The following is a 25,000-nucleotide window of genomic DNA, read 5'->3' as shown; positions in this document are numbered from 1 at the left end:
TTAAGGTTTCGGACATCTATCGACTACTATGTCAACAGGAGAAGCATGCCAAGCGTAAAGAGGATAGGATGGAACTCAAATTGTTACTCAATACTGGAGAATCTAGAAGAGGTAAGCCTGAGGTTGGTAGCAATAAAAAACTCAATGGGGTTGCTTACAATGGGCTCAAAGGCTGACCAGCCTGTCATTTATCTGATCTTCCTTAAAGCACTTATTGTGAATTGGGGTGATGTTTGAAACTTTCCAAGATGATAGAAAAGTGACCTTCCATGAATGACCAGCAAAAGAGGGTAGATAAAGAAGACAGAGCAGCTGTGCAGCGTTTGAGGACCAATGAGGTTATGCCATCTGGACCAATAGCTGAGAAGTAAAGTTGGCCAGAAACGTTCCCACCTTTGCAGTTGAGAAATCAACATAATCTCAAGAAGAGTTTATAGGTAGGAGAGTGGCAGCTATCAGAAGGCAGGATTTGAAGACCTCAGCAAATATTTTGTTGATACAGCCTGACATTGTGAAAAGTGTACATCTGGGCTTCAGTCTGCAAAAATGATAGCACTGATTAGGAACATCCTCTTGATACTGACCTGATTAGTTTCCACGAGATGTTCAACGATGGCATTTGGCTCAGGAGATATGATTTCAAGTGACCATTGTGTTCAGACTCATTTGAGGACAGATATAATGGCTGTCAGACCATCGTAAAGGCACTCTAAATTACCTTCTGTAGAGTTGGAAATTTCCTTTACCAAATACTGGCAAACATCTTGAGCAAAAGTGGACGTCAACAAAACTCCAAAATTGTCATTTAACAGTTATTGGGCTGACGTAGAGGTTCTCAACCTTTTTCTCTCATCTCCTCTTCCCGTCCAGGCTGGAGTTCCTCAAGGCAGTGTTCTTGGCCCTGTGCATTTTCTGGTTTTCATAAATGATCTCTCAGATTCCCTGGAGAATCCTCTTTATGTCTTTGCTGATGACTCCACCCCCTGCAGTACCATTTCTCATCTCTCTGATCAGTAGGCAGTAGCCTCTTCACTCTCTGCAGACCTGGATAAAATCACAAGCTGGTCAAACACTTGGAATATGTCTTTCAATCCTGACAAATCTCCAGCCTCACCATGTCTTTCCGAAAGGACTGTCTGGAAAACCCCCTGTTCTACTTTCTCAACAATCCCCTTGAAGAAGTCCTTTCATTCAAGTTTTTGGGTCTCACTATCTGTCATGATCTTTCCTGAATTAGCCACATCTCCAAACTGGCCTCCAAAGCCATTCGGCGAATGGGAATCCTATGTCGTGCAAAGTCTTTTCTTGGCACACCTGAGCATCTAACCATTTACAAAGCTTTCATCAGCAGTCTGATGGAGTACTGCTCGCCCCTATGGGGTGGGGCTCCTGCTTCACACCAAGCTCGACTTCACGCTGTGGAAACCAAGGCTTTTAGGATAATTGGTATCTCCTGTGATGAAGCTGAGTATTTGGGTCTTTCACTCTCTCACCGGAGGCAGGTTGGTGGTCTTTCTGTCTTCTGCAGTCTCCTCTCTGGCCTTGCCTCCCCCCCTGTACACCCTATATTTCCTCAGGTCGCTCAAGGTCAGCCAAAAAAACCCTTCTGGTCAAACTGCCAAAATCAAGAATCACTGCTCACCTTCACTTTCACTCTTTCATTCCTCCTTTTTTCCGACCTCTGGAACAAACTCCCACACTCTCTTCAATCCCACTCCTCCCTCCAGGTCTTCAAAACAGCTGTTCACCACCATCTCACCACCATCTTCCCCCATCCAAAATCTTGATCTTTTCTACCCCCGGTGTGTACCCCGGTCAGAATAGGTACACCGTTTCCCTGCGTATCGGAAAAGGCGACTAAAATGGTTGGCGTCAGGAACGGCATCCGGCCATAAAAAAAACACTGGCTCAAAAGGAAACCATGAGTACAACTGATGGGCAGGGTACAGCCCGAAGTACCCCATGGGGTTCCTCACCCCCTCTCATTAAAACTCAAGGTGGGGAACCCGATCAAAGCAAGGGAGGAAATTTTTCCATTTATGATGACCAATCGTCTGATTCCCCACGTGGAGATCGGTTTCTGAGGTTTGGTACATGGAATGTAGGGACAATGACAGGGAGATCTGGAGAAGTGGTTGAAACATTGGTCAGAAGAAGAGTGGACATATGTTGTGTGCAGGAGACACGGTGGAAGGGAAGTGGTGTGAGAATGGTGAAGGGTAGGCAGGGGCAGAAGTACAAGTTTATGTGGCAAGGGTGCCCGGAAGGCATGCATGGTGTTGGTGTCATGTTTTCTGAGGAGTTTGTAGACAGTGTCATGAGTGTGATGAGAGAGTGAAAGGTTGATGATGGTGAGAATCGTGATCAGAAAGCTCTTGGTGAACGTCATCTCAGGATATGCCCCGCAGGTCAGTCGAAGTGCTGAAGAGAAGAACATGTTCTGGTGTGCGATGGAGAAGTTGATGGAAAATGTGAAAGATGAGGAAGTTGTTGTGGTTAGAGGAGACTTGAATGGACATGTGGGAAGGAGTCCAGATGGTTTTGAGGGAGTCCATGGGGGTTATGGATATGGTGTGAGAAATGGAGAAGGTCAAAGGATCTTAGAGTTTGCTGATGGAGCTGATTTGTTGTTTTGTAATACTCAATTCCACAAAGCGGATAATAAGCTTATTACATAGTCATACACGTCAGGTGGGTCGACGACAACCATTGACTACCTGATGGTGCATCGGCGAGAAAGGGGAAACTTCCGGGACACAAAGGTGATCCCAGTGGAGGAGACTGTTTCGCAGCACCACCTGGTTGTCTGCGATATAAGGGTGGAAGGTGTGCGGAGAATTCAGCGGGTGAAGTACCAACCGAGGATGAAGGTGTGGAGGTTGAAAGAGGCGACAGTGAAGGAAGCATTAAGAGAGAGGCTGAGTATGGTTGAAGATGATGTGGTTGAGCTTGAAAGTGGAAGGATGTCAATGAAAGATAGTCTATTGGGAGCCGTTGGTGAGGTATGTGGATGGACAAAAGGACCACTGAGGCACTTGGAAACATGGTGGTGGGGTGATGAAGTTGGAAAGATGATTGAAGAGAAGAGGAAGAAGTTCAAGGAATGGCAAAAGGCAAAGGATACGGTGGAAGAAGAGGCAGCACATGAAAGTTATAAGGTAGCCAAGAAGGCTGCAAAGAAAGAGGAAGCAAAGGCGCAGGAGGCCCATAGGAAAATGTTCGGAGAACGCTTGGATTCAGAGGAGGGTAAGAGAGCGGTATTCCGGATTGCAAAGCAGATAGCGAGAGAGAGATTTGATGTGACGGGGGTGAGTTGCTTGAAGGATGAAGTGGGACAAATCGTTGTGGACTCAGATGGAATTAAAGGAAGATGGAAGAGATATATGGAAAGGCTGTTGAATGTAGAAAATGAATGGGATAGCAACATCGAGAGTAACCCAGTTTTAGGACCAGCAGAGAAGATAACTGAGAAGGAAGTTGAGGAAGCTATAAGAGCAATGAAGAGTAGAAAAGCAGGAGGGCCGACGGGAGTTGTGGGAGATATGTTGAAGGCAGCGGGAAGTTGGGGTGTGAAGAGAATGACAGAGATCTGTAATCTGGTGGTGAAAGAAGGCCGCATTCCAGTGGATTGGGAACTGAGTACCCTCGTCCCTCTGTACAAGGGGAAAGGTAACCCTCTGGACTGTGGCTCCTATAGAGCAATACAGTTATTGGAGCATGGAATGAAGGTATTGGAAAGGGTGTTGGAGAAGATAAGGAAGAAGGTAAAGATTGACGAAATGCAGTTTGGATTTATGCCAGGAAGAGGAATGACAGATGCAATTTTTATTGTAAGGCAGTTGCAGGAGAAGTACATGGAGAAGAGGAAGAAGTTGTTTTTTGGGTTTGTTGATCTGGAGAAAGCATTTGATAGGGTTCCACGGGAAGTTGTGACATGGGCATTGAGGAAGTTAGGAGTGTAGGAATGGTTGATCAGAGTAGTGATGGCCATGTACGAGAGAGCATGCACAGCTGTAAGGACGAAGGACGGGAACAGTGGTGAGTTTGAGGTGAGGGTAGGAGTGCACTAGGGGTTGGTACTAAGTCGACTTCTATTTGTAGTTGTGCTGGAGGTGCTGGCTCGGAGGGTAAAGGAGGGTTTACCGTGGGAGCTGCTGTATGCAGATGATCTGGTGTTGATTGCAGAGAGTATGGATGGACTGAAGGAGGAGATGAACAAGTGGAAGGAATGTATGGAGGCAAAAGGTTTGAAGGTGAATATCGGAAAGACGAAAGTGATGGCAAGTGGTAAAGCATGTGTTGAGGTGGAAAGGACTGGGAAGTGGCCGTGTGCTGTGTGCAGGAAGTGTGGCGGAGTGAACTCCATTCAGTGTACAATGTGTGATGAATGGGTTAATTGAAAATGTAGTGGGGTGAGAGGGTCATTAACCAGTGTGGCAGCTACATTCAAGTGTAAGGTGTGCATAGAGGGAGCTGCAGATGAAGGAATTGTTGAGTTGGATCTTGGAGATGGTGTGAAGCTGGAAGGTGTGAAAACATTTTGCTATCTTGGAGACATGCTGAATGGAGAAGGTGGATCAGACTCTTCGACGGTTGCGGGAGTGAGATGTGCATGGAAGAAGTTTCGGGAACTGAGTGACGTGCTGACAAAGAGGGGAGTGTCGTTGAAGCTGAAGGGAAAGGTGTATGCTACATGTGTGAGGAGTACGATGATTTATGGGAGTGAGACATGGGTACCGAACATGGAGCAGCAACAAAGGCTGGAAAGGGTGGAAATGCGAATCGTTCGGTGGATGTGTGGAGTATCGTTGAGAGAGAGGAAGACAAATGATGACTTGCGGAAGATGATGGGAATTGAGTCTGTGATAGATGTTGTGAAGAGAAACAGGTTGAGATGGTTGGGTCATGTGTTGAGGAAGGATGAAAGTGACTGGGTGAGAGGAGTGTTGGAAATGAGTGTAGTCGGAAGTAGAGGACGGGGAAGACCAAGAAAAACTTGGCTAAAGGTGGTGGAAGAGGAAATGTGGGCAAGGGGATTAAGAAGGGGAGATGCAGAAAATAGGGTAAAGTGGAGAAGATTGTCATGGGGCCCGCATGGTTAACCCCTGCTTTAGCGGGGAAAATGGCCTTAAAATGCTTGTGTGTGTGTGTGTGTGTGTGTGTGTGTGTGTGTGTGTGTGTGTGTGTGTGTGTGTGTGTGTGTGTGTGTGTGTGTGTGTGTGTGTGTGTGTGTGTGTGTGTGTTCTACCCCCGTTAATCTACCCCAAAGTCACCTCCTTCAAATTCCCTGTTTTCCTTCCTGAAAGTCCCTGCAGTACCATCTTCTTTACCCTGTGTACCCCCACCCAATCCCTCTCCCTTCCACAGATATCCTATTGTCTTTGTTCCCCACTATTTTATGCTTCCCTCTCCCACCCCTCTTGTCTCCTGCCTTGTGATATGTTTCTGTGTATTATCTCTTACATGAGCCTAGACTTAGTATACAAAACAAACAAAAAAACCCATGGTTCTACCTCTGGTTTCATCCCTAATACAGGCCTTAAGTGGTCACCCAAGGCCAGCAGATGAGCATGTGCGTTAGTTTTATTCTGGTACACATACTCCAGCACATACTCCGACCTGAGCTCTGATAAACTGAGAAGGGTACTCCCATCTGGAGGGCAGGAGTACCTGCAAGTATTGACAAATAAAGGCATGCTATCCGCTGTTTACAAAAAAAAAATTTAAATAATAATAAAAGAGTAAAGTGACGTTTTGGGCCTCAACCTTTCTTCAAAGCAAGAGAGTTATTACACCTTTTTTCGTCATGGTGGTTAATATGGGACATTTTCACAAAAGCGGGTCAGGTAACGGTAAAGAACAAACTCAAAAATAAACTTTCTTTGATATTCTCGAAATAGTGCTTGAACCCCTTATAAGGCCTAGAAAAATGTTCAAATTATGTCAGCAACGCAGGATCACCATAAGGCCTCTGCATTGACTGGGCAATATATGCTTGATAAAAATGCTCGGACAGTCTTTACCGTTACCTGACCCGCTTTTGTGAAAATGTCCCATATACCTCTATCAACAATTTGTTGCAAAATTGGATGTCCTTATTTTATGACCATCTCAAGCCTGGTGTTGGCTTAGTGGTTAGGTGGCTGGCTTAGGATGTTAGGGTCCTGAGTTCGAGCTCTGTTGGCTGCTGAATTAACACCTGGTGGGGGTTGACTCAGCCTGTCATCCTTCCGAGGTCGGCGAAATGAGTACCAGTGTATTGGTAGAGGGGCACAGCATCAGCAGCACAGCCTCACTTCCAAGAAATGACAGCTGCTATATGCAAGAACAGAAGAGAAATACAATTTCAAACTGACTATTCCTTTTAAAGACAAATGGATGAAATCAACGGAGAATTGATTGAGGTATGCAAACCGCTGTGGGAAGCAAGGAGAAGCTGATGTTTCAGGTGTTAACACTTCATCAAATGCCAGAAACTTGTCAATGTCTTGCTTCCCACAGCGATTAACATACCTGGGATCAATGTTCTGTTGTTTTTGAGGTCTCTTTTCTGGGTTTGACTGGATAACAAAATTACATAAGATGACAAAAACAGCTGTCTTTTTCAACTTTGACAGCAGGATGTTACATCATCATGATGTAATCTGCTCTTCAAAAGCAAAATTGAACTCTGATTCACCTACTTTCATACATAAATATCGGGCGGCCAAACCACGCCTCATCATTCACATCCATTCCCAATTCCGCAATAGTCATGGACCACTCAAACACACGTGATCTTGACACTGCGTCTTCTTCCGATCATATACCAGCTTCTACTTGCCGAAAATGTCCGTGCCACTTTTGTTTAGTTTTTCCAAAAACTTGATGATGATGATACTCCATTCCATAAATTTGTCATTCATCTTCAGAATACGAATGCAACACTTGAAATTTTAATAAAACTCCAGTACACAAGCGATTCATATGAAGACTAACAGTACTGAGAGGAATATTACGATACATGTGCAATTACGAAAACCAAGAAAAACGAAAAAAACAAAAAACCACTGCCACCTGTCAACAACAAACATCAGTCCTGGAATTTTATCAGACCTCATGTATGTGTGTGTGTGTGTGTGTGTGTGTGCGTGTGTATACACACAAACACACACACACACACACGAGTATGAATCGGCACGCTTCACGTGCCTCACCACATGTCGCTGCAAAGGCATAGGCATATTTGACCATGCTTGCTTTCTCCAGGAGTGAGGGGGAAGGGGAGGAATGGTGGGTGTGGGTTAGTGGGGGTGATGGTGGATTGGGGTTGTGGGGGGATTGGGGAATGGTAGAGGAGGGGATGGGGTGAATGGTGCTGAGGGGGATGGTGGGGAAGGTTGGCCAAATATATTTTGTGCTCTGACTTAATATATACTGTAAATCAGAAGTCACAACCCAACACATAAATGAAAAGGAACTGAGCACAAATATATATTGTGAATGTGCCCAATTAAACAATGCATAAATGGAGTGACCGAGGGATGACTGAACAGCAGCGGGGTTGAAGGTAATATAAGACCGATGGGGAAGAAGGATTGTCAAAATGAGGTTTAGTGAAGGGGGATATTGGGGTATTGTTGAAACGGACCAATGGGGTGGAGGAAGGAGTGCTGAAATGAGCAGGGGAGTTGGGGGGGGGGGGGTTGAGAGACGACACCACATTGGGAAAACACGAACTAACCTCAATGCATGCCACTCAAACAACCCTTAGACAAGGGGCGATGGAGTATCTACACATAGACTAAAGAAATAACTAATCCTCGGGTCTCCGACGTGTCCATATATTATGCTCTATCCCCATGGGGTAAGTTTCCAAAACTGTAGCAATATATATATATGTGTGTGTGTGTGTGTGTGTGTGTGTGTGTGTGTGTGTGTGTGTGTGTGTGTGTGTGTGTATGTATATATATATATATATATATATATATATATATATATATATATATATATATATATATATATATATATATATATATATTTATATATATATATATATATATATATATATATATGTATATATATATATATATATATATGCTGTATAGTATCATCCACACTAACCCACACCCACTATTACCACACTTCCCTCACTCCTGGAGAAAGCAGACATGGTCAAAGATGCCTGTTCCTCCGCAGCAACGTGTGGTGAGGCGCGCCGATCACACTCGTTCATGTAATAGCGAACACAGTGAGCTTCATACTTAACGCGTGCACATGAGAGAATAGGAAACAACAACAACAACAACAACAACACAACACCCCTGGCAATTTGGTATCCGTGTCGTTGGCTATAACCCTTTTGCTTCCGGTTCTTTTTTAAACGCTGTGCAGTGTATAAACACGATTGGGTTTTATTTCTATCTTGTGAATATTACTGAATGCATGCACATGAGAGAATATGAAACAACAACAACAAAAACAACACAATACCCTGGCAATTTGGAATCCGTGTCATTGGCTATGACCCTTTTGCTTCCGTTCTTTTTTGCTTCTGTTTTTTTTTTGTTTCCAGTTTTTGTCATGGGAAATGATGCATGCCGGGAGATAAAGGCATCGTCGGAGACATGAAAGACCCAAATATCAGACATGGTGTATATTTCCTCCACTGATTTTCATAGATATCTCCCGCATCATCAAAAAATAATTTTTCATCGTGATTTACGTTATTTGATCGCTGATCCCGAATCCAGGCCGAAGCAACCGGAAATTGCACATACAGTTGTGAACAAGTTATACCTAAAGTCAGAAGCGAATCTAAGAAGAATACTACATTCGCTTCTAGTATTTTTTTTTTTTAGATGAGATCCTGTTCTAGGCGGTGTAGTTGTCTTTGTGAAGGTAATGTTGAGGAATTTTTTTTTTCAGATGAGATCGTGTTCTAGGCGGTGTAATTGTTGTTGTGAAGGTAATGTTGAGGTAATATTTATTTTTTGCAGATGAGATCCTGCTCTAGGCGGTGTAGTTGTTGTTGTGAAGGTAATGTTAAGGTAATATTTATTTTTTCATAGCAAAAAGACTGTTTAATTTGATATATTTAAGAAGCGAATGTAACAAGAATTCTACGTTCGCTTCTAGGCTTTGCCTATTCCATATTAATGGTTTCTATAATATTGTGAGGATTACATTTGTATATTATATCAGATAATTGAAGTTTCTAAAATCTGGTTTTGTGAAAAAGGATCAATTGTTTGCTGGTCTCAACAATTGTTTTGTCTTCACTTTGTAAATATTTTTTTTATTTACAACAACAAAGCTGTTCAAGTACCCAGCCTCCATTTAGATTAAAAACATTTTTAGTTAAAGCAAATAAGTTTAAGCAGTCAAGCAGTTTAAGAGGGGGGTGAAATAATTATTCAAGTTAATTTCAATGCTTTATTATGATCAAATCTCAAAGGAGACAACCTCTAGATTTTACCCACCAAGGTAGGATGCACCAAGGGGGTCACGTGCTGTATGGAAGAGCACCGGCTCATGTGTGGCAGGAGTGGCCACATCTGTTGTGGTCCAGGCTACACTGTGTGAAGAACCACATGCCACACGTGCAATCTTGTATGCCTCAAGCCCCTGCACCATCGTAGGTCGGCGATTGACCGTTGTCGTACCGTTTCCCTGCTGCCCATGGTCATTGTCTCCCCATGCATAAACCTACAAAATCATACAACCAAAATTAACTGCCCAGATTGTGGATGCACTTAATGACAACCAATCGGTCTCCAATAATCAACGACATCAAATGATTGCACAAGCTCACCTGGCCGTTCTCCATGACTGCAAGGCAGTGTAAAGCTCCAACAGCAACATGCACGATGCGCTTTCCCCGCAAACCCTCTACCACCTGTGGCTTGCGCACGTGTAAGTCTGTCCCATGCCCCAGACGGAAGTAATCTCCCTTTCCCCTAACAAACAAACACAGTTTGCTCTTTAACCACCCCAATACCAGGAATATTTCTTCCATTATTAACATTTTTTAACAAGGATCGCATTTTCAATTTTTCAAGTGAGATTAAGCAATACATTTTTCACGATGATTATTACATTTTCCTACAAACATTTGAAAGATTAAACTAGACTTTAGATCATGTGAAACGATATAGCTACCTCAATAAAATGTTCTGAAATGAATTATCATAATTATCAATGTCAGCAGAAAATTCATGATTTCAAGGGTAATGATGAAACTACACAAATTAAAAAAAAAAATCCTCTTGTTATGCTCACCAAGTCCAGACAATACCAGACTTAGACAGTGCAAGTGAGAACTGAGCTCCACACTCGATCTGACAGATTCCTTGTCCATTAAGACGTTCAACATTCTGTGGGATATTGCAACCTTCGCTGCCTCCACGGCCGAGCTTGCCAAAGTCTCCATCACCCCAAGAAAACACAAGTCCTGCAAGAAGTCAACACAACAGGACAGGAAAAACATCAGGATTAAAAAAAAGATACAAACCCCAGAACTGATCTCTGACTGAAACAAAGAACCAAAATATAAAATACAATTTGACGCAAACGTTTCAAAGGGCACATTTCAAGTTTTCACGACTTTCAAAAGGCATGTGACTATTGACTTGCAGACCAAAATGTCATCAGTTCATCTTCGTATTACAGCGCATACCTCCACCAAGTTTGGTTGAAATCCCTACAGTGGTTCATAAGTCATCGTGGTAACGAAAAACTGATAACGGACAGACAGCTAGAGGGATAACGTGAAAACATAATGCATCTGCTCCATGATTGTGGGGGGAATTAAAAAAAACAATTGTATGGTTTATCACAGGTGCATATTGGGGAAAAGAAGGCAAGTGAGGTAGGCAATAGGAGGAAATAATGGGAAAAAGTCAAGCTTTTTGCAAAAAAGTCAAAAAAGCTTTTTGCTTCAAGTTTAGAAAAGGCATGATAAAAGAAAATGGAACATGAGAAATGAAATAAAAAGTAAAATAAGCTTTAGTGATAAACCATCATGAATGCAATTATTGAAGTAACAAGTTAACTTTGCAAACTTTGCAACCACTTTGCAAACCACTTTTTTTTCGAAAGCTATTGTGGGGTTCTAAGTGTCCACCAGCAAATGCGAGCAAATGCAACAGATGGCGTAGTCCTCTCTGAAGGACAGCAAACTCATGGATGTAACGCCCAGCCTGAGAGGCACCACAATGGTAGATCAAGTTGGGTCAGGATTCAAACTGAGGCAATACAGCTCAAAGGTGAGTAAGCTACCAGATGGCGAATATAAAATATCAACTTGTACACTGTTCTTCGGTACAATATAAAATGTTTATCCTGTGAGTTTAATTAGCATCATGGCTGTACTGCATACCCTCATCGGTGAGTGCAAGAGTTTGTGCATCACGACTCCCACAAGCCACCTGGACAACACGGTGTCCCAAAAGAGCTTTTACCTGAAAAGACGCAAAGTAAACAAGTTTGGCCAAAATACCACGACGAAAAATTCAAACAAATGAGGATAAAACTAAGAACCCGAGGATCAATACCAGCTTTGGCCGCAGCTGTGTGGTATTGTCGGAGTGTCCGAGGCGCCCATACTCGCCAAGACCCCAGGTGTAAAGCTCGCCGCTTGAGGAGATGGCGGCACTGTGAGAGCTTCCACATGCCAGATCCCTGATGCGCTTCGTCTTGAGCATCTCCAACAATCTCGGCTTGTCCGAGTTCCTGCTCTCACAAACAGCATTCACCGTGGTCATATGTATTTCCTATTTTTATACATACTATGTCAATAACAAATAAGCGCTCTTGTCTTTCTATGTGGTGGAAAGATGGAAGAAAGCCTGGATGACCTGAGAGCCAGGAAGTTCTCGGAAAAGGTGGCAACCAGTGCTCGCAGTGTCCAAGTACAGACACTACCTCCAACATCCAACGCAGCAATACATCACTCACAGAGGGTTTATTATCAAGCCCAGGTTTGGATGGGGAAAGAAGAACTGAATCCAACGGATTGGGGGTGGCATTTATCAGATGGTCGAATACACCCAAGCAAGATGGACTTGCTTCCTGCACCGGAATATCTGTTGAAAATAATCCGGTGCCAATGCAAGGGTGATTGTGACACCCTACGTTGCAGCTGTCGGAAAAATGGCTTAGAGTGTTCACCATCATGCACGGGATGCAAAGGGACATCATGCACTAATTAGGGGGATGTTGCCACCGATATTGATTCAGACTAAGTAAAACCTCATCATGTGAATAAGCCAGGACAGACTCTGTGGAGGTATACATTTGAATTTGAATTTGTTAATGTATAAGGCATAGCTCACGGAACATATTTCAGACTCGGATATTTCCAAAGAACGTCATACATGTACTTCCTACAAAAACATTGAGGAAAACATAAATTTAACAAATTATATCAATGACGTCATCAATGACGTCATTTCTGACATATATGACGTCATATACAAATTTTGACGACATATTTGGATTCCTTGGGGTCACTTTCCTATCTGCTAATAATACATTTATGGGGTCTAAAACGCACCGTTTAGGAGATATCAGCCCCCCAAGTGCTCAATGGCAGCCATTTTGAATTTATGCAAATCAGGGCACTTGCGGTGGTCCTATTTTGTCCTATTTTATATTGGGACATTCAGAGTGACCCCCTGAACAAGATCCAGCAATAAAAAAAAACTATTGCAATTTGTTTCAGGTTATAGTGTAATTCTACTGGACTAAATGGTTTTCACATATATAACAAATTAGATTCACAAATTTCCATTGAAATACTCGGGTATTTTCGTCAATTGTCGCCATTTCCGTCCAGGTTACGCACTGCCATCTACCGGACGGCCGTCATTGGCTCACTTGAGGCATGTGGGGGGGGGGGGACACCGGGGACATTTCAAACTCAGTGCAATTGTATACAGCGCACGCGCTGTAATAATTTGTGGAGGGATTCAAAGACAAACGTGACCTATCATCTCCATCACCAGAGGCATTTGAACACTTCATTATATGAAATTTATCGGTATAAATAAAGCAATACATGCGACTGAAGTGTCCCAGCTTTCCATCGTCGCCTTCTCCCCATGAAAACACTTTGCCATCAATTGTGAGTGCCATGGCATGCCGACCTCCTGCACGTGGGCACAAAACAACAAAGCCATAAAAGGAGAATTTAAAAAAAAAAATACAGCTGTAATATAACATTGTCTTACAAATTAGAACAACACTCAGTAGAGTGCATACCTCTGCCAGGCTGAAAACTTTACGTTTTGGAGCCCACTGATAGACCGGATCTGTATTAGTACCTGAACCAAGATCTAATAAGCTTGTTCTTGTGACCCCCCCAACTCAAGCAGCAAGTTTTGTCCAAATCCATTGATGACTTTTTGAGATATCGTGCAATATATCGTTTTTGGCACCATCTCTCAATGGTGAAGAATCTTTTTTTTTAAATTATAGTATCTGGTACTGAATCAGGATCTTCATCAAAATCAAATCAATTTCGCCTTGTCACACACTCAACCTGTCCACCAAGTTTTGTCAGAATCCATCCATAACTTCTTGAGATATCCTGCTCACAGACAGACAAAAATAAATCGACAGACAGACAGACAGAAAACATAACCTACTTCCACCGTCACAACAAAACTACATGACCATGCAACTGTAACACCATAAGGTTTTATTCAAAACAAAACCACAAAACCAAGCAGCTGTAACATCATAACATCAAATGAAAAACAAAATAAAAGTAGAACAGCATTTATCGACTGCATAGTCTTGCCTTGTGCATTTATTCTGAACAAAAATACCATCGTCAACTGAACACGCTACTATTATGGCCCATACACCTGCATAATCCATGCACTCTATTGTGCTACATAGTTTATTGACATGGTATAATAACATCATAAATTTAATTCTTCACTCACATCGGGTCATGGATCAGATGTATGAATTTTCAGTTTTTCGGACAAGGATTTCAATGCAACTAATTATGACTGGAATACCACTTCTCCGATGACGTCATCATTATCACCCAATATACCCCATGGGGAGTTGATGACATGCCAAGTTTAAATTTTTTTCATTGAGTGGTTTCAAAGAAAATGATGTCCAAATATTTTCCTTTAATCCAATATGGCTGCCAAACCATGTGACCGATGATGTCATAAATTTAATTCTTCACTCACATCAGGTCATAAATCAGATATACGAAGTTTCAGATTTTTCGGATAAGGATTTCAATTCAACCAATTTTGGCTGAAATACTACTTCACTGATGACGTCATTGTTATAACACCCTATATACCCCAATGGAAGTTGATGACATGCTGAGTTTAAATTTTTTTCGTTGAGCGGTTTCAGAGAAAATTATGTTCAATTTTTTTCCGTTAATCCAAAAAGTCTGTCATACCATATGACCTATGATGTCAGATTAGCAATAAAGTATTCTCCATGGGGAGTCCTTCCTATGTTTAAAGTTTTGCATCGATCGTGCTTACGGTTCCAGATAAAACCATTTTTAAATCATAAATATTGAGATGCAGACACACATACAGACGTGTACACATAGACAGACAGAGAGACAAACAGGGGTGGCGAACACTCTATCCCCTCTGGGGTAAGATTAATAAAACCACCCAACTACAACACCATAACATTGCATCAAAAACCAAACAACAAAACTATGTAAGCTATAACCAACAGACTATTTCATCACTTGCATCTGAGATTAGCAAATAAACATATGAACACAACCAAATATCGATTTACATTTTTGGTTGAGATGTTCACAGCCCATAATTCGATTACATCAGCAAAATGTTTGTGTTGTGTCAAACTGTAAAAAAAATTATCTTGGTATTTCTAACACCATTGGACTCTCACCTGAATGGACAGCAACCTTCTTGATGATATAGCCGCTGAGGCCCAATATTTGCCGTGGCACGGAGACATTTCCTGAACACAAGCCCAGGCCCAACCTCCCGTTGGTAGCTTCACCACAAGCATACACCTTTCCCTCCACTGTAACTGCAACATAAACACAATGGAGGCAGTCTACTTAACCTAATCGACAAATGGCATCATTATAAAATGGAATCAGCCGTCATATTGTCAAAAACTGGTACATGGAGACAACTGAACATGTAAATCGATATTTAGTTGGAAATAAATTATAACAAGAGCATTTTAAATACAAATAATTAAAACAACTGACGTGACCGACTCCAATGAAAAAAAATAGTTGAATATAAGGTGAGGTATGAAGAAAGGATGTTCAGTGCTCAAATTAATCAATAATGCACATAAACAAATGCTCAACAGTTCAACTAACGCAGAAACATTACTTTTGGTAAAACTTACCTGCAAAAAGGCTCTTTGATCCACCAGCGATCTGGATGACATTCAATGCAGACAATGCCTCTGAGAAGGTGGGAATTTTAATCTGTGATGGATGGCAGGTCGAGGTCATTATATACTCAATCACAATTCACAACAAGGTAGCACTAAAATCCTTGCTCACGGCTGTAACAGTTTTTCAGGAATGTAAAAAAAATGAAGTATGAAGGATACTCGGATTTCTGAAAATTATGATGAATTATTGCAGTACTTCTCATTCATTATTGCATGGTTTATGTATCTTTGCTGTGCCATGTTCAGCACACCAAGCTACATTCAGTACACCCAAGTGGATATCAGAAAAATAAAACAAATAAAAATAAACCACACTTGGTGGAACATGAATATTCTTTTGTAATGAACAGTTAGTAGAATATTCCTGTTCAGTTTAATGGGAGTTGATTGTATAAATCAGAAAGGCAAGTTGGTGTTTAGTTAATTAAACGCTCAACCATCAAAATAATAGTGTTGAACAGATCATATCACTGCTTTACCTACGGCAGGTAGAGGTATTTAGGGGAGTCAAATGTTTTGCAATTTTTATGACATGTGCAGAGCCAGAAAATAAATTTTGATTCTTTCATTCATACCTTTGATCCCTTGAGGCCACCCAACTGGTCCTTATCATTGAGACCCCAAACACAAACTTTAGTTTTCATATTAGAAGTGTCTGAGCTCAGAGATGTTTTCTTTATGGCACTGAAAGAAACAGCACATACAAGGAAAAAACAAACAATCGCATAATTCAGTATGGCAATGGATTTGATTAAACAGGAAGGAAATATGGTGATAATCTATCGAGTCTGAATAAGAACACAGAATAATAGTAAGAGCAACAGTAATAATAATGATAATCCTAATAATAATAATAATAATATTAACTGCAGAGTTCATAGAACATGATACCCTGTTCAGTGTTTAAGTATATACTTCAATTTTAATAAAATAATGATTTCAGAGATCATTAAAGAAAAAGAAAAAAAACCCCAGAGGTTTAACACTACTTAAGCAGTCTTATACATCACGCTTATACACTGTAATAAGACGATGAGTCACAGTTTAGGAGATGGAAGCTTTATTGATCATCATAGAACGCAGGGTCAATCGGCATCATACATCGCCATATTGCGAGGTCTCCTCTTCACCACGATACTGGGGTGTGCTCAGTTACCAAGTGTTTTTGTAGAGTGTTTGCCAAGTAGCGAAGCACTCAAGTAAGCACTTCATTCAAAACCACTGACAAGGAACAGCTGGCTTGGCAAGCGCTAGCTAGCTGCTTGGTAACTGAACACACTCCTGCACGCCCTCTCACGCTATAAATCGAGATAAAACATGGTTCTTGAAAGTATTTTGAAGGCAATTTGTGTTCTACAGTGTTGAAGTATATAATTCTATTTAAATAAACGTTTGAAGAGGTTTAAAGGTCGTAAAAAAATTTTTGGGAAGTTTACCGCCATTGATGAAGCATCTATTACACCACTATATTGAGCACGTTTCATTAGTTCTCATGTTTGTTTGTGCTCTTGATGACATCCTTAAAAACATCAAGTTTCCTCTTTGGAATGATAGTCAGCACAAGCTTACCAGACCTCACCCATCTCACTTGTCCCTTGTCCATGATCACACACTCACCATGTTGAGTTGGACACGTCATCTGCTTCTTCTTCATTTTCTAAAGCCAGGAACGGACATGTGGCGGCATCATCATCCTCAGAGCTCATGCGTCCAATGATGCTTAACCCATGGACTTTGCAATCAATTCCTGAACTGCGGCATTGCCGGATGGCAATCTCAATGACGTGATAATACTGCAGGGTTTTGATGATTGAAAAGCAAAGAAACAAAATTGTCCTTTTTCTGTATCTTCTGCACATTATTCTGCCCAGCAGAAAAATAGCCAGCATTTTAAGCAAAACCAGGGTAACAAGTTCAAAACAAGCTTTGAAAAAATGACTAATATAAGAAAAAATGCATTCCATGGTAAGAAACAAAATTAATTGCTAAAATGTTTTGGGATGGAAAACGTGAGGTGGTTACCTCAGTACAATCAGATAATAGTGTCACAACAATGTCTGCTGGGGTGATGTGAATGGTCTTCAGCTCCACGAGCGATGACAGAGAATTGCCACCTGCAAGAAACAACCATCCAGGAAGAGGTAAAAAAAAAGTTTTGTTTTTGTTTTTTTTGTTAAACACAACAGTGGTTTGACAGTTCCAATTCAAGCCATGGATATTCACCAAAAGGAATGCCTAATCATTAACGACTAATTCTAAAGCATTGCAGAAGAATGATCTCAGCATAATTGGTGCTCACCTGAGATAACAACAAATGAAGGCATGTAGCTACCATCTGAAGGGTGCACAGTCATCTTAAGCCGGTACAAAAGTACGTCCGGGAAGATCTCAAGACGAATCCAGTGCTGGCCCAGGAAACAAGTAAACAACAATGCCAAAATAAAAGAATAAGAGTTAAGGCAAGTTTCAAAAGTGTTTAAAACTTAGACATACCAAGACCCATAGGGAACTAACAAACACTTTTTATATTTCAAATTTTCCCCTCCAGATAAAACTGTTTCCTCTACAACTGTTACAATATTTGTTACGTTAAAATAACAAATATTTGTTATTATAAACTCTAAATTTGTTACAAAAACATATTGTTATGAAAATGGCTTACGAGTTAATGAGGGGTAAATTATTAATCAAATAATGAATGTTAGCACAAGTCTTTTTGTGACGCCACAGTTAGCAGATTACCAGGATCAGATGTATAGGAAGGTTCTTTTCACTCTAGCTCCCATATCTGTATCTTTTTCCTCCATGATAAACATTTAATGGATGCCCATTGTCATTTTTCACCTCACTGACACGTTCCAAGTGAACATGGTGTGGCCAAGTGTGCATCCCTCCCCCACCTCACACCCCAACCCACACTCTTGGTGAACATGACGTGTGCAAATCTCAAGTTCAGATGCAATGGCAGCAACACATGAGTGACTTCATGGTGGGAACACGTGAGCGCCATTCTGGGGCAATGAGGGGAGCTCACCCTCAGGGGTCGATGGACTGTGAATATATCAACCAGCCGTGCTCAGATTACGGAATGGCTGTCTGCCTAGCAAAGGAGTTAGGAGAGGAGAGAGTCAAGATTGTGATCGTCAGGAGGAGAGTTTGAGAGACCCAAATAATGTCTGAAGAAGTGAAGGCAAGTCAGTGCTACAGCTGCACATGGTCAAGAAGAGCGATAAAGTTGGCCCCTGAAGCATCCCTCATGCTCACTTTGAGCCACCTGACATTCCAGTAAAAGGGAGGACCATATGAACCTCCAACCTCATCCGTCCTGTCGATTCTGTCATTGTCTTGTGTCCCTGAACAAGTCTGCCTGTGATAATTTTAATTTAACATTTAGGCAAGGAAACAGCCTCTGTAGAGTACACCAATGAGTTTCTCCATCATCTTTATTTGGTGTTTTCTTGATGTGCCTCCATCCTCATAATTAATTAAACCAGTTATTTTTAAAGTGTATTCACTGTGGATTTGGAGCCACAGAAACACCCTCCATCATCACCAAATTCTCCTCAAAACCGTAAGCATGTGCTGAAACTGTTGCACCGCCTGTTTCATTAAACATAACTGCACTGCACTGTGGAGTCACCCCCGCATGAGCAGAATGCCTCTGCTTGGCATCTTCAGAGTTCATAGACAATGAGGAAAGGAGGAATCACACAAAATCAAGCAACAATGGCTTGGAGAGAAACAGAATGGGAAGGAATCCGCATGTGTCAAGAGACATTGGATATAAATGAATGAGCGCATGAGGGACAGCACATTTGAAACACTGAAGTGAAGATGGACAACAGACACAGAAAGAGGATTCCAAAATCAGGAACAAAAGGAGGCAAATTAATGCAATTGGGCAATCAGTCTGCACTTTGGGAGGGTGAGCAGGTGAGGGCTTCTTGAGGAACTCATGTGACCTGGTTATGCTTTCTGAAGGCATAGGTAGCAGAGGGCAGGAGGAGGAAGGCATGGTGAGCTCGCAGGTGATGCACCACAATCTCATGTCATTCCCCGTACCTGCCCAAACGTAACCCAACTATCTTACTCTTAAGTAACTGTTTCCTCCACTCCTCTTTCTCCACTTTTCTCTTTGGTCAGTCACTTGCTTATTGTGTCCAACTGTTGCCAAGTTATTGCTGTTTCCTTTTTAGCCTTTGTCACGTCGCTCTTCCATGATCCTCGATATTTCTTGTGATTTGGTAGAATACAGGAAATTTAACGAGCAAAAGGATTCTCTTGAAACATCAGTTGTATTTTAAATGTGCAGAGTAGCTTGCCAATCAGTTGGAAAACTTTCCATGTAATTTATTTCCCATGCTTATTATTCTTGAGTATGGCAGCTTGGCTGCCAGGTAGCTATCATTTTGCTGGGGCACGACTATGCCGCTGATGCTGTGCCCCATACGAGTGCATAGGTACTCATTTCGCCGACCTCGGAAATATGACAGGCTGAGTCAACCCCATCTGGTGTTAACTCGGTGGCCAACGGGTCCTGAGCTCGAACTCAGGACCCTAAGATCCCAAGCTAGCCACCCTAACCGCTAAGCCAACACCACGCTTATTTCCCATACAAAAGGGCATAAACACATATGTTGGGCACTTATCACACAGGAATAACAAGCATGAGTAAATAAACAAATTTATGTTTATGAGTGTCGAACAAAGGTGCAAGAGAATAAATGCAACAAAAATAAAATCTGACTGCAACCCACAGTTTTGTGCTCAATTGACACTAAAAATAACAATGCAACCAGCATTTGCTAATGGACATATGTTTAAACATTGTACACAAAGTAAGAATTAAAAGCCCTGCATGGTAATCATCTGCAAAGTTATGTTGTGCCCAGACCCAAAAATAGTTCAAGCCAACTTGGATACCTTTCCCTGTGAGCCAGCCGATTGCCAGCAAGAATCAGAGTCAAAGAGCTGCATAGTCTGCCCTATGGCAGATGAAGTCCAGACGTGGGATACAACATGTGTCCAGTCCTCAATGAGTGCACCGAGCAAAGCACCAGTGTGCCGACGGCCATGTCGCCCCGCACGCCCTGCACACACAGCTGTCTGCACTGCAGAATAACAAAAAAAGTACAGGCAAAGTGCTTTCACTTTCAGGGAGGATTGCATGTGAGGATCAAAGAAAAGAGTTCAGAAAGAGGTTAAACGGACTGCCAGCTCATTCATCAACTTACAAGGCTCATTGATTCGGTCAAATAGATGCCGCACTGTGTGTTTCTTTCCCTTGAAGCAGTTTTCACAAAAATCAAAGTCATCACAGTTTCTGCACTTGTACCTTGGCCCAATTATAGGATAAACATGGCAGCCATCACATCTGAAAAACAACGACATATGTTGGCCAACTGAGACTGTGCTTCCCACCAATTAAGGAAACATTTTACAAAATCTGGACATAATAAAGCAGAATTTTAGAATGGTTCAATGCATCTTTGTTGTTTTCATTGTGAATTGGTTGGTTGTCGTATGAATTCAGTGATGACTCACAGGACTGAATTACTAGGTTGGAGCGAATGCAAGCAAAGGTGAGGAAAGAGTGAATGCAGGCAAGTGTAAAGGTAGAGTGAATGCAGGCAGGGGTGAGGATGAAGTGAATGCAGGCAGGGGTGAGGATGGTGTGAATGCAGGCAGGGGTGAGGATGGAGTGAATGCAGGCAGGGGTGAGGATAGAGTGGATGCTGAGCTTTCTACATTGTCACATGTGGCTCCTTAAACCAACATGAGCTTTGTATCAGTGATCACAGATAAGACATTGCAGGGAAACATCATCGAATAGCCTAGAGGTATTCCCATTTACCTGTGAGATATCCATCCTAGGTATGAATCCCAATCCAGCTGTAAACTGTCATCCCGGTGTGCCGTCCCTCGGATTGACGTTAAATGACGTCCCATTTGTCGGCATTACTTGGTGGATGTGAAAGATCACACAGTTTCCTTTGTGAAGCGTAGGCGAGCTATCGCCGGCACCTTGGTATAAATTCCAAATTCCTGCCCTAACCTACAGAGGGCATTACACCAGTGGCACAGCCATGCCCTCAGCCAATGATGCTGGCCCACAGCCTTCTGCTGCATACAAAAGAAGAAGACCACCCTGGCCCGTCCCACTGTTGTCATCCCCACTCCTCCACCACCTTCCATTGGTGAATTTAAGTTGATAAACTGCAAGATTAAATCTGTGGTGTTGATGTAACGCATGCTTTATGGGCCAAATGGCCTCCTCCCACTTCAAAGTTCCTGTTGCACCATTGGCAAGTGTGGAGAAAATAAGTCGTTTCTGGTGAAGGAAAATAAATGCAAAAAGGTTGCAGCACATCCCCTCTCAGCTCCCCCACCCTCAAATATCTCCACTTTCACCATTTACGAATTTTTTTCAAGGCATTAAAATTAGCGAGGTATTAAAATAAGGCAATATTCATCTCCATTCCAAGACAATGAAGACTTTAAAAAACGGGTCTCATCTGAAGACACATTCAAAGAATCTCGTCTGAAGACACATTCACCCTGAGGACACATTCAAGCTGACTCATCAAGATGTGCTCTTTTCAAAAGCATGCTTTTCAAATTAAATAAAGCTGATTGAAGATGATTATTGGAATCAATAAACAAACAAATAAGTATCTGCAACTTGTTCACAAATGATAATTTCAACTGATATATGAATGAATACATCAAGCTTGTTTTAGTCCCAAAAATTCAAAACTGAATGCTGTCATGGAAAAGGAATTACTGTATTTTCTTTAAAAATAAAAAAATATAATCATTATTTTGCCAAGACCAAGCAAAGAGAGGCCGAGGTCGTTTATTCCTGAAATATGAAACACCCTGCAACTCATGCATGCAAAAAAAAACCCAGACCTTTTGGAATGCCAAACACATTTCAATCATCATGTAGCTTTATAAAAATATTCTCCATGGAGAGGCGCTCCTATTTTGAAAGTTTCATGTCGATCGCTCAAGTGGTTGCAGAGAAAACAAATTAAAAACAAGCTAGAAGGGCACTCTGCATACCTCTGCCAGGCTGATGAGTTTAAGTTTTGTATCCCACTGAATGGCCAGATCTGGATGCGGACCTGAAATAAAATCTAACTGGCTTGTTCTTGGCTTCTTGGCAACTAACCAACTAATCCATCAAGTTGGTAGAAATCCGTCTATAACTTTTTGAGATATCGTGCTACATATCGGTTTTGGCCCTACCTTTCAATGGTGAAGAATCACGTTAAAAATTCTAGTATCCGGATCCATATCTTCATCAAAACCTAATCAATTTGTCCTTGTCACACACCCATCCAAATCCTTCCACAACTTTTTGAGATATCTTGCACACAGACAAGCAAACAAACAGTGGTGAAAACATAACCTCCATCCACCTTCGGTGGGCAGAGGTTATAAAGGTGAAAAAATGAGAGCGGAAGAAAAAAAGTGAGGGCCTCGGCCAACATGCCACAACATGGTCACGGATGGTTGTGGACACCTATGGCTAGTTTTTCATAAACAGACAGCAGTTTTGCTTGACTTGGCAGAAGCAACAAACATTCTGGAAGAAATAAAAACATCAGACTTGCCAATGACATGATGCGCGTGACAAAGCAAACACGAAAGTACTCAGTAATTTAGCATTTATACCTATCCAATTCATCCATCGATGATAACCTCCATCAAACAATGTGTTACTTTAACTGCAGGTATTGTTACTCCCAAGGAAATAATCCAAAGACAAAAGGGACAACAATTTGGCAATGCTGTAGATGTTCACAAAAACGATGCATAAACATACGTGACAGTTGGATGGCTACATGGAAGAAGTTCCATTTCAGAGAGAAGGCCCGTCCAATGGGATTGCTGTTGAAAGTCAACAATGATATCCTTGCCATTGGCACTGAAAGCTGCAAAGAAAAACAAATTTGTTAATTCAGTATCAACATTATCCACTTTTAGCTTACAACCACACAACTGTTGGGTGAGTCGGTGGTATTTTAATGAAGGAAATCTCTCAACTTCAGCTGATGGGAAGACCCACTACAATGGCAGGTTTCACCCTTTTCGTAACTTATACAAAAAAGACACACTCCAACCCTCAAATGAAGGAGGCAAGAGTCATATATCCCACATGGAACATTGCAATGCTAGAAACTGTTGAGTTTTCAAAAATGAACAACATATATCCTGGAAGTCAGTGCAGTTAAAGGCATCGGTAAAAACCAAATGACTGCTGTTCACAGGTTATACAAGTAGACAAATAAACTAAAAAGGGAAGATAAATTAATTATTTGATGAATCAAAAACATCATGTGAGCATCAATATCAAGGGCCACATGTCATCGTTAATAACGAAAAATTCTTAAAGTTTGTGACAGAAGAAAAGGATTCAAAAGATGTGCACATACCTTTAACAACACCAACACTTCGATGGTTCACTGATCCCCACTTATACTTTGGGGTGACAACGGCAGCTTTGACTCGCACTTTGTCTCCGATCTTTATGTGCGAGTATGATGTTTGTGGGGGGTACCCTGTCGTGGAGAAAGTTACATGTGTTTTCATCACCAAAAAACAAAATGCATTCTGGATTATCAAGCTGGTGTGTGTGTGTGTGCGTGCGCATATGTGTGTATATATATATATATATATATATATATATATATATATATATATATATATATATATAGAAACGCAAAAGAAACTTACCACCTTTTAAACCTTCAAATATCAACAATAACACTGCGTGTAGTAAATGTGTGAACTTATTTGTGCACAATAGTGTCTTCACTGTCAGACAAAACGGTCACGGATGGTCACTTGAACCTTCAATGGTCACTTTATAGTGCAGCTGTTGAACAGCCGTTTTGACTGTCAGTGATTAGCCAAGGGGTGATGGATGATTTTAATGAGCTGCACGTGATGTCTTGATATTGGTTTTAAAAAGGCCAGTGCAAAATGGGTATTTCAATCAACATGCCACGATTGTCAAGGGATCAACGGCAGTGTGCCTTGGGCATACTGCAAGGCGGATTGAGCTACCGTGAGGTGGCACGTCACCTTGGCTGTTCACACCAGACAATATCAGCCCTGGTGGACAGAGACACCCTCCACAACTCTGCAGATGACAGACCTCGATCAGGGAGGCCAAGAGTCACCACTGCAAGGCAGGACAGGCAGATGGTCCTAAGTCAGATGGCTTCAGACATTGAGGACTGAGTGGGACAGAATCCAGCAGCAATCCATCCAAAGACTGGTAGGCAGTATGCGCCGACGATGCATTGCCTGTATCCAAAAAAAAATGGTGGCCACACACGCTATTGAAAGGGGACTGACATTGCACCCTATGCTGTTCTGTACTGTAGAAGAAACTGAGGAGATGGTGTATCTTGGTCAAAAACTTGACATGTCATCAATAAAATGCCTGTTTCAATTAGCAATTGTTGGTTTGTTTTATTTTGAACTGTTACAATTTCATTACATTTCAAACAAGTGGTAAGTTTCTTTTGCGTTCCAGTATATATATATATATATATATATATATATATAT

At 41.6% G+C, this 25,000-nt stretch overlaps 1 protein-coding gene across 2 annotated transcripts in view; it reads right to left on the bottom strand.

The window, feature by feature from the left end:
* Positions 1-25,000, bottom strand: part of HERC2 (HECT and RLD domain containing E3 ubiquitin protein ligase 2) — a 600,800-nt gene that overhangs the window by 160,859 nt on the left and 414,941 nt on the right. For both annotated transcript variants that reach the window (XM_085851823.1, XM_085851824.1), the window contains exons 50-65: positions 23,859-23,984; positions 23,249-23,357; positions 20,652-20,791; positions 20,341-20,528; positions 17,717-17,822; positions 17,440-17,531; positions 17,035-17,210; positions 15,993-16,101; positions 15,367-15,448; positions 14,890-15,033; positions 13,040-13,130; positions 11,535-11,712; positions 11,360-11,441; positions 10,261-10,432; positions 9,794-9,938; positions 9,462-9,687 (exon numbers count right to left, since the gene is read on the bottom strand). In XM_085851823.1, the coding sequence (XP_085707949.1) occupies positions 9,462-9,687; positions 9,794-9,938; positions 10,261-10,432; positions 11,360-11,441; positions 11,535-11,712; positions 13,040-13,130; positions 14,890-15,033; positions 15,367-15,448; positions 15,993-16,101; positions 17,035-17,210; positions 17,440-17,531; positions 17,717-17,822; positions 20,341-20,528; positions 20,652-20,791; positions 23,249-23,357; positions 23,859-23,984 (2,166 nt within the window). The remainder of the gene's footprint in view (positions 1-9,461; positions 9,688-9,793; positions 9,939-10,260; positions 10,433-11,359; positions 11,442-11,534; positions 11,713-13,039; positions 13,131-14,889; positions 15,034-15,366; positions 15,449-15,992; positions 16,102-17,034; positions 17,211-17,439; positions 17,532-17,716; positions 17,823-20,340; positions 20,529-20,651; positions 20,792-23,248; positions 23,358-23,858; positions 23,985-25,000) is intronic.

This window comes from Eptatretus burgeri, chromosome 13, assembly GCF_056783735.1.
Source record: "Eptatretus burgeri isolate ZD-2024b chromosome 13, Ebu_testis_v1, whole genome shotgun sequence".
Taxonomy (NCBI): domain Eukaryota; kingdom Metazoa; phylum Chordata; class Myxini; order Myxiniformes; family Myxinidae; genus Eptatretus; species Eptatretus burgeri.
Note: the sequence above shows the minus strand (reverse complement) of the source record. Positions and strands in the feature narration are given on the sequence as shown.